This window comes from Cebus imitator, unplaced genomic scaffold (genome assembly GCF_001604975.1).
Source record: "Cebus imitator isolate Cc_AM_T3 unplaced genomic scaffold, Cebus_imitator-1.0 Scaffold138, whole genome shotgun sequence".
Classification (NCBI taxonomy): Eukaryota; Metazoa; Chordata; class Mammalia; order Primates; family Cebidae; genus Cebus; species Cebus imitator.
The window spans coordinates 3,347,219-3,362,074 of record NW_016107453.1 but is presented as its reverse complement, the minus strand read 5'-3'; the positions used below and the strand labels follow the sequence as shown (position 1 = coordinate 3,362,074).

Genomic DNA, 14,856 nt, shown 5'->3' with positions numbered 1-14,856 from the left:
CCGGGCGCGGTGGCTCAAGCCTGTAATCCCAGCACTTTGGGAGGCCGAGGCGGGTGGATCACGAGGTCAAGAGATCGAGACCATCCTGGTCAACATGGTGAAACCCCGTCTCTACTAAAACTACAAAAAATTAGCTGGGCATGGTGGTGTGTGCCTGTAGTCCCAGCTACTTGGGAGGCTGAGGCAGGAGAATCACTTAAACCTGGGAGGCAGAGGTTGCAGTGAGCCTAGAATACACCATTTCACTCCAGCCTGGGCAACAAGAGCAAAACTCTGTCTCAAAAAGAAAAAACATTGTGATTAAAGGAGGAATGTTGCAGCTCCAACAGTTATTAGAAAAGGAAAACTTCAAATTAAACATTAATAGACATTAATTAATATATTAATATATATTATTAATATATGTATGAATATTACCAAAACTACCCACCATCTTCTCTGAAGATGCTTATATTTAAACTACTTAAAATCAGGTGACTACATGGCAAAGCAAGGGATTCTGCTCTGTTCTGTGGAAAGGAGGGCTAATGTCATTTGGTCTGGAAGATCATGTTCAGGAGTCAGACATACTGAACACCCCTCTTGGAAATTCACAGTGCATACTGGGATCTAACAAGACTCTGAGAAGTCACAAATAAGAATTGTGCCCAGGTTAGGCACAGTGGCTCACTCCTGTAATCCCAGCACTTTGGGAGGCCAAGGCGGGTGGATCATGAGGTCAGGAGTTGAAGACCAGCTTGGCCAAGTACCCCATCTGTAATCTCAGGTACTTGGGAGGCTGAGGCAGAATCGCTTGAACCCAGGAGGCGGAGGTTGCAGTGAGCCGAGATCATGCCACTGCACTCCAGCCTGGGCAACAGAATCAGACTCCATCTCAAAAAAAAAAGAATTGTGCCCATATAATCTGTCGCCCAATTAGGATTGCTTTTGTCTAGGATAAATACTAAACCAGTTACGGCCCGGCACAGTGGCTTACACCTATAATCCTAGCACTTTGGGAGGCCAAGCCAGGTAGATCACCTGTCAGGAGTTTAAGACCAGCCTGGCCAACATGATGATATCCTGCCTCTACTCTCTACTAAAAATACAAAAAATTAGCTGGGCATGGTGGCCTGTGCCTGTAATCCCAGATACTTGGGAGGCTCAGGCAGGAGAATTGTTTGAGTCTGGAAGGCAGAGGTTGCAGTGAGCTGAGATCGCACCACTGCATTCCAGCCTGGGCGACAAAGCAAGACTCTGTCTCAAAAAAAAAAAAGGACATACAGCTTGAAATCTATAAAAGAAGAGATTGATAAAAGGAACTATGGTTTAGGGTCTTTTGTGTGTGTGTGTTTTTTTTGAGACAGTCTTGCTCTGTCACCCAGGCTGGAGTGCAGTGATATGATTTAGTCTCACTGCAACTTCCACCTCCCAGGCTCAAGTAATCCTCTCACCTCAGCCTCTCAAGTAGCTGGGACTACAGGCATGTACCACCACACCCAGGTAATTTTTTTTTTTTATTATTTTTTAGTAGAGACAGGGTTTCGCTATGTTGCCCTGGCTGGTTTTGAACTGGACTCAAGCCATCCGCCCTCCTCAGCCTCCCAAAGTGCTCAGATTATAGGTGTGAACCACTGTGCTAGGCCAAAAGGAACTATGTGTTAAGAATTTTTAAAGAAAATCAGGGGACTGGGGACAGTTTTAAACTTCTGTATGGCAACTTTCTAGAAAGCAACTTGGCAATATCTGTCAAAATTAAAAATGTACCTGTCACTCCAACAATCCACCTTTATAAGTTTATTCTTGAATACACAGTATTCAGTTTACCATACGGTATATATAAAAAGAACTTGCATTATGGAATTGTTCATATTAGTAAAAATATGGAAACAACCCAAATGCCCATCAATAGGTAAAGAAATAAGTTATGGCATATCTATATGATTCAGTGTAACAGGCAACAATTACAAAGAATGAGGTAGATCACTATATGTTGACAGTGAATAGAGCTACAAAATATATTTGGTGGAGAGGGAGATAGGAAATAGGAGGAAAAAGTACATCATATATGCTTCGGATACATTTTAAATATATATACTGTAATATATCTCACATTGTATATTATTTATACATTATACCAGCATTTCCCATATATGTATATGTATAATGCCTAAAATGTTTTCATGTTAACAGGGGTTACTTAAGCTACGGGACAATAAGCGTTTATTTTTCTCTTTATGTTCTTCTGCTTCTTAAAAACGAATAAATGTCAGGCACAGTGGCTGACGCCTGTAATGCTAGCACTTTGGGAGGCTGAGGTGGAAGGATTGCTTGAGTCGAGGGGGTCAAGACCAGCCTGGGCAACATAGCAAGACCTTGTTTCTACAAATAAAAAATGTAGCTGGCAGTGCATACCTGTGGTCCCAGCTACTCAGAAGTCTGAGGTGGAAGGATTGCTTGAGTGTGGGAAGTTAAGGCTGCAGTGAGCTGGGATCATGCCACTGGACTACAGCTGGGGTGACAGAGGTAGACCCTGTCTCAAAAAAAAAAAATCAAAACTAATAAACATTAATATATACTTAAAAAGAAGAAATTGGCCATCCACATAACCACTCTCTGACTTATTCTGTTCATTCTGGTTTTCCAATGTAACCAGTCATAGCCTCTCTTCTGGCTAAATTATCAATACAGCTTTTTGACTGCATAATTGGTTTACTTTGATGAAATTGCCCATTATGGTAGCTCAAAATGTCCTTTCAACTGTCTAGACACAGAGGAATGTGGTGTCTACTTACTATTAAGAGGTTTTTTGTTTTTTGTTTTTTTATAGAGATGGTCTCAATATGTTGCCCAGGCTGGTCTTAGCATAAGACTTAGCATATTATATCTGAAAGTAGAGTAAAGGGGAAAGAGACTAATTAAATTGTACAATTTATGAAGAAATCAAATATAATTTTAGTACTTATGTTGATCTATTGAATTCTTCCAAGATTGCATATGTAAATAGTCTGTTATCTTTACCTCCTTAGAAACTTACAGATGTCCAAAAATGATTGAGATAGAGCAGGCGGAGGCCCAGCTTGCTGAGTTAGACCTGCTAGCCAGTATGTTCCCTGGTGAGAATGAGCTCATAGTGAATGACCAGCTGGCTGTAGCAGAACTGAAAGATTGTATTGAAAAGAAGACAATGGAGGGGCGATCTTCAAAAGTTTACTTTACTATCAATATGAACCTGGATGTATCTGAGGAAACAATGGTAATTCAATTTTGCTTTTGAAAGGATTGAAACATGTTGAGACTTCAAACATTGGTTAGTGCACTATTTCTTCTTCTCTTTAATCAGGCGATGTTTTCTCTGGCCTGTATTCTTCCCTTTAAATACCCGGCAGTTCTGCCTGAAATTACTGTCAGGTACGTTACAGAAGTTCTGGCCAACTTGAGAGGTCAAAATTAAGCTGAAAATAAAAGCAATTCTTGAGTTTGTCTTCTGTTCCAACATAATTTTTTTCTTATATCTTTTCTATTAGATCAGTATTATTGAGTAGATCCCAGCAGACTCAGCTGAACACAGATCTGACTGCATTCTTGCAAAAACATTGTCATGGAGATGTTTGTATACTGAATGCCACAGAGTGGGTTAGAGAACACGCTGCTAGCTATGTCAGCAGAGATTCTTCATCTTCACCCACCACAGGAAGTACAGTCCAGTCAATCGACCTCATCTTCACGAGACTCTGGATCTACAGCCATCATATCTATAACAAATGCAAAAGAAAGAATATTCTAGAGTGGGCAAAGGAGCTTTCCCTGTCTGGGTTTAGTATGCCTGGAAAACCTGGTGTTGTTTGTGTGGAAGGCCCACAAAGTGCCTGTGAAGAATTCTGGTCAAGGTTTGCTTTCACATACGTTTGTAAAGTCATGTCAATCATTTTAATACTAAACAAGATACAGTCATGTGCTGCCTAGTGACGTTTTGGTCAACAATGGACCACACATCAAACAGTGGTACCATAAGATTATAATGGAGCACATATAGAAACCTGATACATGGCACTTGATCTTCCCACTATTGAGTATCAGAGTGATATTCAGTAATGGTGCTGGGACATTTGGTTTTCCACATGAAAAAATATAAATTAAAAAAAAAAGTACCATCTAGGTTTGTGTGAGTACACTGTATCGTGGTGGTACAACAACAAAACAGCCTGAAGATGCATTTCTCAGAATGTCTCCCTATTAAGCAACACATGACTGTATTAAAGATGTGGATGTAAGTACGGATTCATTCTCAAGTTGGTGGATACGGCAGAAATCACATGTAGTCAGCATTTTCCCCCTCACCTGACAAGTGCGTGTAGGAGACATTCTGAAATTATACGCTGAATGAATTGAGCCCCTGCCCAAGTCACTATGACCCCATCCACTTCCATGGATCTGCTTCTTCCTTCATCTTAGTGATGCTTCAAACTGGATACCCTATGAAGTAAGGGGCTTTCTAGAAGCATTAGAATTGCCACTAGTCTTCTCATTTCTTTACTGATATCCTAAATGAATTTCTGAGAAGGTCCATTAGTAGTTTGGGATTCAGTAATTCCTACATTTCTAAAATACTGATACAAGGCCATAGTAATGGCAACAAATAAATTTAGGGATGGGATTATGACCAGAATCACATATGATTAAAATAAATCCCTGTGAGATAAAAGTAGACTTCTTGGCAGGGCATGATGACTCACACCTGTTATCCCAGCATTTTTGGAGGCTGAGGCAGGAGTATCACTTGAAGCCAGGAGTTTGAAACCAGCATAGGCAATACAGCAAGACCTGTCTCTACTAAATAAATAAATAAGGTTATTTTTAAAAAAGTAAAAAGTAGACTACTTCTAAGAAAAGGCATTGATAAGTCTGTTTTATAACTTCTGTTTTAAGTGCCCTAGTAAACATTTTGAAAATGTTTACTTTGGAAATTTCTTTTCAGACTCAGAAAATTGAACTGGAAGAGAATTTTAGTTCGCCATCGAGAAGACATTCCTTTTGATGGTACAAATGATGAAATGGAAAGACAAAGGAAATTTTCCATTTTTGAAGAAAAAGTGTTCAGTGTTAATGGAGCCAGGGGAAACCACATGGACTTCGGTCAGCTGTATCAGTTCTTAAATGCCAAAGCATGTGGGGATGTTTTCCAGATGTTCTTTGGTGTAGAAGGACAATGACAGCAAAAGAGTAGTTGAAACTATCTTATCACTGTTGACCTTTTGCTTCCTCCCCCCCTTTTTCTTGAAAGAGTAAGTAATTTTATTTTAGTTCCATTCTAGAATGTTGGGGAGTGGGGGACAAGGAAAAAGCAGTATAGCTGAAATGCGTCTGTTAAAAATATCATGATTGAAAGCAGAACTGAGTTTCAAATTCTAACCTTAAAATTGTTGTTAGGTATTTCTTCACATATCAGTTGCCCATTTTGAAAAGAAATTTATTATCCACAAAGGTAATGTTGGTGCTCCAATTTGCCAGCCATTCCCAACCCACTCTTTGCTTACCTGCCTCCACTGAAGAACCCTTCAGAAAAGCTAATTGCCCCCTTTCAGCCTCTGTTGCAACTAGCAACTATCAGTGGCCTCAGAAAACAGCTTTGGCCTTGGGATTTCTCAGAAAACTTCTGCTTCCTGATTAAAGATATATATGCAGCTAGGCCTCCTCTTCCCCTTCATGATGCCGTAAACACCAAAGTGATGGCTGGAGCTGGAGGAGTTCTTTGAACCAGAACAGAAGGAAGGGCGAAGAGAACCAAGAACATGCCGGTTGCCACATTGTTGAGCTGCTGACCCAACACCAGCTGCTGCCTATCTCTAGATGTCTTATGAAATAAAACCAGTTTTGTTTAATTTTTAGGCTTTTTTTACTAGCAGTTGAAAGCTAGTTTGTCAAACATAGTGTTTCAGAGATTTAGTTTTGCATTTACCCCAGCCTTTTGATATACAAATAGGTGAAGTTTTTCTGAAGTGGAGTTTGCAGTTCATCTCTATTTTTGTATGCTCATGCTCTGCCCTGCTCCTGGGCTTCCCTTACACAAGGCTGAGGCATGAGTAGGGCCCGAACTTTTTTAACAAGTCTCAACAGTTCATCAAATTAGTAATTTAGAAAATTTAGCAAATTGTATTCTGACATTTTTTTGTCTTGGAAATGGCTTTCTGTGCATTTATTTTTGCCAAATTGACCTAGCATTAAATAAACACACTACCTGGTTTTTGAGGCCCTCTATAAATCAGTTCCAAAAACGTTTATTATTTACTAACAAATAGCACTTAGTATAATAAATAGCATTCATTATTTACTAATAATACTAGCACTCAGGTTGGCACCAGGTGTTGGATAATTTTTTTTTTTTTTTTTTTTTTTTTTTTTTTTTTTTTTTTTTTTTTTTTTTTTTTTTTTTTTTTTTTNTTTTGAGATGGAGTCTTGCTGTTTCGCCCAGGCTGGAGTGCAGTGGTGCTGTCTCAGCTCACTGCAACCTCCTCTGTCTCCCAGGTTCAAGCAATTCTCTGCCTCAGCCTCCTGAGTGGCTGGGCTTACAGGTGCCCACCACCATGCCCAGCTAACTTTTTTTGTATTTTTAGTAGAAACAGGGTTTCTCTGTCTTGGCCTGTCTGGTCTTGAACTCCTGACCTTGTGATCCACCTGCCTTGGCCTCCTAAAGTGCTGGGATTACAGGCGTGAGCCACCACGCCTGGCCTGTATTTATACAGTGTTTTCTGTTTGCATCTGCTCACCTTAGCCTCCCAAAGTGCTGGGATTACAGGCGTGAGCCACCACGCCTGGCCTGGATTATTCTTGACCAGTCAGACTTAGTTGAGGAATGGTGTTGGGGTGAAAGACGATGCCTTAAGTTAGTAAAAACACTGGACTCATCATAAAATGAATCAGTAAGTAAAAGATAGCATATATTATGTAATACAATGTAGAAATCTACAGGAATAAAATGGAAGAAGACAATATGGATAGATATTAAATATAAAGGTGATTAAACACAAATGAGAATCAGAATGGTATTTAAAGCACAGTGCTTGTATTGGACCTAAATCTTATGTACCTCCCTAGATTTCCTCCCTGCTGTCCAGTCCTGTCACCCTGTCAGTTGCCCTGGAAATCCAGTTCTTCCTCTGCTGCCACCAGACAGCCAGATGGACTAGCCATGTGTCTAGTTTCTGATTCCTCCAGTGACTAGCAGATTTGTATGAACTACCCTACAGAGAATGGAATCGGACACTGGTACCACCAAAGGGGCAGATGATGCATATATTACTTTAAGCAGCTAAAGTAGCAGCTAAACTGCTAAAACTTTTTCGGTCTCTACATGTTTTATTAAAAACTAGATTACTGCCGGGCACGGTGGCTCACGCCTAGCACTTTGGGAGGCCGAAGTGGGTGAATCACCTGAGGTCAGGAGTTCAAGACCAGCCTGACCTTCATGGTGAAACCCCATCTTAAAAAAAAAAAACAAAACACTAGGTTACTATGTATAACATGCAGATCTCAAATGTCACCTAAACAAAATGCAACAGAATAGTTTTGTTAAGTTTTCTCTCCTGGGACACTTGTCAAATTTAGACATTTATGATTAAGTCATAGTAAGTCAGGGAAGGACAGATTTTCCAGTCTGGTGATTAGCAAGTTCTTTTGAGAATGGATAAATGTAGTGAAATGTTAGAGTTTAAACAATATAGCTTTCTTAGGTTTTGTTTGTTTTTTTGTTTGTTTGGAGACAATCTGGCTCTGTCATCCAGGCTCCAGTGCAGTGGCATGATCTTGGCTCACTGCAACCTCCGCGCCTGGGTTCAAGTGATTCTCCCACCTCGGCCTCCTGAGTAGCTGAGATTAAAAGTGGGTGCCACCATGCTCGCTACTTTTTGTATTTTTAGTAGAAGGATTCACTGTTGGCCAGGCTGGTCTTGAACTCCTGACCTCAGGTGATCCACCCACCTCAGCCTCTCAAAGTGCTGGAATTATAGGTGTGAGCCACCATGCCCAGCGCAGTTTCTACCAATGATTATATATATACTTGATATATAAACACCCTTAAATGTAAAATATTCCATATGATTGCACATAAAAAATTTGTTCAACAATGACAATTTCTCAATATATTAATGTTATAAATATTTTGAACTGGAATCACCTATAAAAAATGATAAATTGGCCGGGCGCGGTGGCTCAAGCCTGTAATCCCAGCACTTTGGGAGGCCGAGGCGGGTGGATCACGAGGTCAAGAGATCGAGACCATCCTGGTCAACATGGTGAAACCCCGTCTCTACCAAAAATACAAAAAATTAGCTGGGCATGGTGGTGTGTGCCTGTAATCCCAGCTACTCAGGAGGCTGAGGCAGGAGAATTGCCTGAACCCAGGAGGCGGAGGTTGTGGTGAGCCGAGATCGCGCCATTGCACTCCAGCCTGGGTAACATGAGTGAAACTCCGTCTCAAAAAAAAAAAAAAAAAAAAGATAAATATTGAAACAGTTTCAAGTCAAATTATGTTTAAAAATTACATTTTATAAAGAAAACAAGTATGGGCAGGAAATAATGGCCACATACCCTTTTATTTGTACAAGTGTTTGCTATACAAACAATAGTATTCTTACCAAAGAAACCCCCGAAATATCTAAATTTAATCCCACAAATTCAAATTAGTGTGTTTTGAATAAAAAAGTCAAAGCCAGTCTTGTCATCTGCACATTAAGTCAAACTGCATTAAAAAAATATGTATCTGCTGTTGTGCAGAACTGATTGCTTTTCAGCACCTAAATGAAAACTGTTACCCAGCTATCTTTTTTAAACTAAAAAATAACAGATCATTGGTGAAATTCCGTAAAAGCAGCAACGCAGCCAAGGGTTAATGGTGTTTAAGGGCAGACGCAGAAATTACGTTCCCGCACCCGCAACTCCCAGTGATTATTAGAACTACTTAAGAAAACAGAGTCCATAAAAATTAAGCAAAGGAGCACCACGAGTCTTCCACTTAGGCACAATCTGCCAATCTGAAACCATCAGGTCCGGGAAGGAATGTAGGTCGTAATGTCCTTTGCCATTCCCTAGAGGGGCAGGGCCCGGTGAGGGACGATTCCAGCTCAGCGTGGAGGTGTCTGCTGGCTGCCTACAGACACCCGGATATCGCAAGGCTCCTAGGCGCTCTGGGGCTGTCACTGATAGGCCTTCTCTTGTGACCCAGGCAGCTCCCGATCACCTGCGGACCCCACACGCAGCCTAAGAGCGCGAAGTGGCGCTGGCGATGCTTCGCGCGTGCGCCTTCCTGGGCCGACGTGACCCGGAAGCACTAGCTCGTGGCTTGCCGGGAAGCTGTGAGCGCGGGGACATACAGGCAGGTCGCGTCACTGCCGTCAAATCTCGGCCGACGCTCCCAAACCCGGGTTTGAGTCCTAAGCTGCGGACTCGGCTCCCGAGTGGGCGGCTCCCGAGTGGGCAGCTCGCAGGCTAGCCAGATGGTGTATTGGTTCCGAGTTGGACTTTTTGTTTATTTTTTGTTGTTGTTGACGCTGATTATCTTTTGGATAAAGAGGCACCGATCCTTATTCTAGGGACTTTCCTCTAATCCCCCACATTGCTGCAACTGGGGGATTAGAGGAATTGTGCACCCTGGGACCCAGGTGGTGCCTTCGAAGTTCAGGGTGTTTCTTGATTTTAACCAGGGAATTACCGAAATCGAGGCTTTTCCCCCAGACTGGGACATTTGGCTTTTCGGATTTTGTAAATCTGCTCTCCCTTGTTCCTCCCACTTACAAATTATATATATTATTTAAATGTGATATATAACGTATTATATATATATGTATTATATGCATGTTATAATACATATAGGTATTATATATATGGATTACACATATGCCATTATAGGAAGATTGGAAGTAACTGGATTTTAAAGTCACCCACAATCCTGTGTCTTTGGACTTTTTACTCTTCCTATATTAAATTTTCTACTCTTTCTCTATTAAATACAGTCATTTCTACTCTTCCAATATTAAATCTTGGTTTTACATTTTTTCTAGTATTTTATTTTTGCATGTGTCTATATGTGGGGTTTTCTTTAAAAAAAAATACTGTGCATGCTACTTTGTATCTGCCTTCTTTCATTAAACAATAGATTGTAAAGATTTTCATAACAATTTTAAACATTTTCAAAAACATTCTGTTGTCTGAGTGCATTGGAATTAATTTCATAAAACCAATTCACTATTTGGTCATGAAGTCGTATAGCTTTTTAATTTGGGTTTGTTTTGTTTTTTATCAACAAATCTATGCGAACATTTATTATTATTATTATCTGACACGGAGTTTCTCTCTTGCTGCCCAGGCTGGAGTGCAATGGTGCAATCTCAGCTCACAGCCACCTCCTCCTCCCGGGTTCAAGCGATTCTCCAGCCTCAGTCTCCCGAGTAGCTGGGATTACAGGCATGCACCACCACACCTGGCTAATTTTCGAATTTTTAGTAGAGACGGGGTTTCACCATGTTGGCCAAGCTGGTCTTGAACTCCTGGGCTCAAGTGATCTGCCCCCCTCAACCTCCCACAGTGCTGAAATTACAGGCGTGAGCCACCGCGTCTGACCGCTTGGCCGTCTTAAGCCCCACCCTGAAAGCATTTATCATTCCCATAAATGTATTTGTACTTTTATGACATGTACATCCCTGTGTGTTATACTATGGCTTCAATTTTAACATTCAGTCATCAGCAATTTGTTTTAGAGTATGGTGTGAAGTAGGTATTTAAATTATCTTTTTTAAAAAAATGTAGTACTAACTTTGCTAGAAACTAACAAACTGTTTTCCAGAGTGGTTGTACTATATTGCAATCCCACCAGTATAAGACTTCCAGTTGCTCCATGCCCCTGACAGCACCTGGTATTGAATGTCAATCCACATACTGTTTATTCCTAACCGACACTACAGATTGCTATGGCAATACCTCACATTTTAAAGCCTGGTGGGATGAGGCTGGTGTAGTAGCTCACACCTGTAATCCCAGCATTTGGGAAGCTGAGGCAAGACGATAACTTGAGCCTGAGTAGTTGAGACCAGGCTGGGCAAGATGGCGAGACCTCATCTCTACAAAAAAAGAAAAAAATTGGCCAGGCATGGTGGTGCATGCCTTTGATCCCAGCCACTTGAGAGGCTAAGGTGGGAGGATCACTTGAGCCCGATTCAAGACTGCAGTGAGCTGTAATGGCACCACTGCACTCCAACCTGGGCAACAGAGTGAGACTCTGTCTCCATAAACAGAAAAACAAGCAAACCAAATAACCAAAAAGACTGTGAGGCTCACTCCAGAGCAGTATATAGACATATTTCTCATTTCCTTTAATAGCTATATAGTATTACATTATGTAGTTGTACCATATTTTTTCAACTGGCATCCAGTTGATGGATATTTGTGTTGTTCTAGTCCTTCATTTTGACTTTGAAGTGGTGCAGCAATGACTAGCCTTGTGCATTTATTTTTTTTCCCCTCATCTTTGACACTTCTTTTTAAACAGAATTATGGAGGGATTATAGTTGAAGATGCAAGGAAGGTTTGTGGGAAGGGATGATATTCAACATACTTAACAACCAATATGACACGGTCACCATCCATTGGAATAGTCACACGTCTAGGGCTGGAATGGGATTTTAGAAGCCTCCTCATAAATCAGCAATTAACACTTTAGTCAGGAATCAAGGGGAGGTCAGAGAAGTCCTAGGGAAATGGCAAGGGCAATGAAAGAACATTTCGGAGGGTATAGGAGAATTTTACTATTTTAGCAACCATTCAGTTAAACAGTGTAAAATAATCATCAGCCGGCTGGGCGCAGTGGTTCACGCCTGTAATCCCAGCACGTTGGGTGGCCAAGGCGGGTATATCACGAGGTCGGGAGATTGAGACCATCCTGGCCAACATGGTGAAACCCGGTTGCTACTAAAAATACAAAAAAATTAGTTGGGTGTGGTGGTGCACGCCTGTAGTCCCAGCTACTTGGGATGCTGAGGCAGGAGAATTGCTTGAACCCAGAGGGCAGAGATTGTAGTGAGCCAAGATTGCGCCACTGCACTATAGCCTGGGCAACAGTGTGAGACTCTGTCTCAGGAAAAAAAAAAAATTATCATCATCAGCCCAATTTACGTGTTTGCTATTGGAAAGTTATGGTATATAATCTGATCATCCTCTTGTCCTGTGAAATGGGAGGAAAAGTCATCCGTTGAAGTCAAGGAGGAAGGTAGAATGGTCAGAGTTTTGAAGAACTGTTCAAATAATTAATTGTAGGGAGTCCTAGAAAATACAGAAATATGGTACATTTTTTGGGCTGTAATGAAGAGAAAACTAAGGCTTGGAATCATTAATGCTTAGTGGTTTAAAGCTTCTGTTGACTAAATTGTTTGTTTTCCAGGTAGTGTTCAACATTTCTCTGGTAAGAAAAAAAAAAGCTGAAAACAAATAACTGGCTTTGTGTAGTGTTTGGTTTCTCCAGATGAATAGGCTGAAAGAGTAGATGAACAAGAGACTTATTGTTATTGGTAAGATAGTGATTGATACAAAAGATCATGAAATCTGAAGTCAATAATGAAGGAAGTAAAGAGATAAGAGTCCTTAGAGTTAGGGAAAAAGTATAAGGGACAATGCAAGGTCAAGATTTCCTTGAAGAATGTCTAGGTGGAAACAGTTAAATGAGGAATCTGGCAAGAGGGGATTGTGACCCAAGAGTGGGGTGAAATTGGGAAAATGTAAGTAGTAATGAGATGGGGCTAAAATAGAAAGCTTAAGCACTGCCATCTTATAGAAAAACCACCTGGGCCCTGAGCAGAGTTGTAGTTCTCAGAACTGTTATTGTATTGCAATTCTCAGAAGTGTTATTTTCTAAGGTTAAAAATTTCTACTGCTACACCCCTTCCCTTGCAACAAACTGCTGACTTTAGCTTCTGTACAAACAGCTTGCCTTGCCCATCCCTGAGCCACCCGAAACAAGGATATAGTTTTGCAGCTTAAATACCTTGCTCCCGCTGAGCTTGGGGCTACGGGTTGGAGAGACATGAGTCCTCCGTGGCCACTGGCAATAAAGACCCTGCAATTTGACATACTTTTGTCTTGGTGTTGATTTTCTTTACTCACTCTGGTACAACAGTAATATCAGGATATGACTGTGGTACGGTAGATGAAGTGAAATGGAGGAAAATGATATGAGAGATGAAGATTAAATCTCATGTTGAATTGTGATGAATAGCTGATATATACTGACATTATCCTTATGTATGTTTATTTTGTGATGTTATCGAACTATTACATCTTATTTGTTCAGTTGACTTTCTAAGGATCCCAGTTGACAAATGTTCGGAGAGGCTAAGCAGTGGACAGATATTCCACATGGACCTAATTAGGACTTTAAAAAGACCATCCAGGATGATATTTGGAATGAGGTTGGAGAGCCAAACGCTAAAGTCTTTAGAGACTAAAAGGGAGTGACCAGGAGGCTGGTAAGAGGACAGATGTCAGAATGTATATTCTGTTGACAGCAGCCTGAAAAGAATGATTTATTTTTTTAAGGAAAGTTGAAGCAAAGAGGATCCTGTTCTTCTCTGCAGACCCCTGAGGTAGGTGGGATTTTAGACAATAAACATAAGTCATGAGAGGCTGCTGGGGAAGCACTGTCGTTAGCCAAGCTGGGAACAAGTGTTGAGGGTGAATATTGGTTAGTCACGGAGCTGCAATTCCAAAAAGTATATGGGAAGGAAGGGCTTTGTAGGGCAGATGGGAGTAGGGTTTAGACCAGCATGAAAGGACATAGTTTTATGTGGTAGGGAAATATATATACATGTATCTGTATCTCCTTCCTGCCTTATTGACTTCATGAGTCCAGACTGAATATTACAGTTTCCTTCTAGATTCTGGAAATGTGTTTTTCATCAGTTTTAGTTTTAGTTATGCCATTTTTGTCTTCCTCAATGTTTTCATTAATTTTTTTTGTGTGTGTCCAAATTTGGGAGGGGCTGCTAACAGATGCTATTTTGAACTGGAAGTTCACCTACATATTCCTCTATTACTATTATGGTTATTTTCTTTTCTTTTAAATCCCTCTGATATAGTTTGGATGTTTGTCTCTGCTCAAATCTCAAGTTGAATTGTGATAAGTTGTAGTTGATATATACTGAAATTATTCTTATTGAACATTTATATTGTAATGTTAGCAAACTATTATATCTTATTTGTTCAGTTGACTCTCTAGGGATCCCAGCTGACAAATGTTCTCCTGGCATTTACTACTCATGTAGTGTTGCTGCTATTTAAATAAGAAGTTTTCTTAAAAAACTAAAAAAATACTTTTTTCCTTCTTTCTGGCATTCAAGATGTGGAAGCGAGGATGTGTTGGGTCCTCTGGTGCGAAAGTTCGGGTTTTCTTGCGTCTTTCTAGTAGGAGCTGTGATCAACTGTGCTGACAACACAGGAGCCAAAAACCTGTATATAATCTCCATGAAGGGGATCGAGCGACAGCCGCTGGTGTGGATCCCAAAGTGCTGTGATTACAGGCGTGAGCCACTGTGCCCAGCCTGTGGAAATATATTTTTAAGTACTTGATATCTGATTTTCCTCCTCACAAAGTTGTCTGGATGGGTAATATTATTTTAACATCAGACTTCTGTAAGACATGCTCAATATTTACTTAGGGAAAAAGGCTATAATTCTGATGTAAAACTCAATCTGTGAAAACAAGAATTTCTAATATTAATAATCATGAATGAAGAAGAGTTTCAAATCTTGTGTTTTTTTTAAACTCCCAACCTGATTTCTGAAGTCTTAAAAGTATTGAAACATTTCTTTCTTCTTCTTTTTTTTTTTTTTTTGAGA

At 40.5% G+C, this 14,856-nt stretch overlaps 1 protein-coding gene across 2 annotated transcripts in view; it reads left to right on the top strand.

Moving 5' to 3' along the window:
• Positions 1 to 5,861, top strand: part of RWDD2B (RWD domain containing 2B) — a 9,061-nt gene extending 3,200 nt beyond the window's left edge. Inside the window, exons 1-5 of one of the 2 annotated variants that reach the window (XM_017541923.2) lie at positions 1,447 to 1,482; positions 3,009 to 3,235; positions 3,323 to 3,390; positions 3,507 to 3,869; positions 4,958 to 5,861. In XM_017541923.2, the coding sequence (XP_017397412.1) occupies positions 3,029 to 3,235; positions 3,323 to 3,390; positions 3,507 to 3,869; positions 4,958 to 5,192 (873 nt within the window). In that variant the 5' untranslated portion in view covers positions 1,447 to 1,482; positions 3,009 to 3,028 and the 3' untranslated portion in view covers positions 5,193 to 5,861. Of the gene's footprint in view, positions 1 to 1,446; positions 1,483 to 3,008; positions 3,236 to 3,322; positions 3,391 to 3,506; positions 3,870 to 4,957 lie in introns of those variants that run through there. The other variant, XM_017541922.2, reaches the window with a different exon arrangement.
• The last annotated feature ends 8,995 nt before the right edge of the window (positions 5,862 to 14,856 follow it).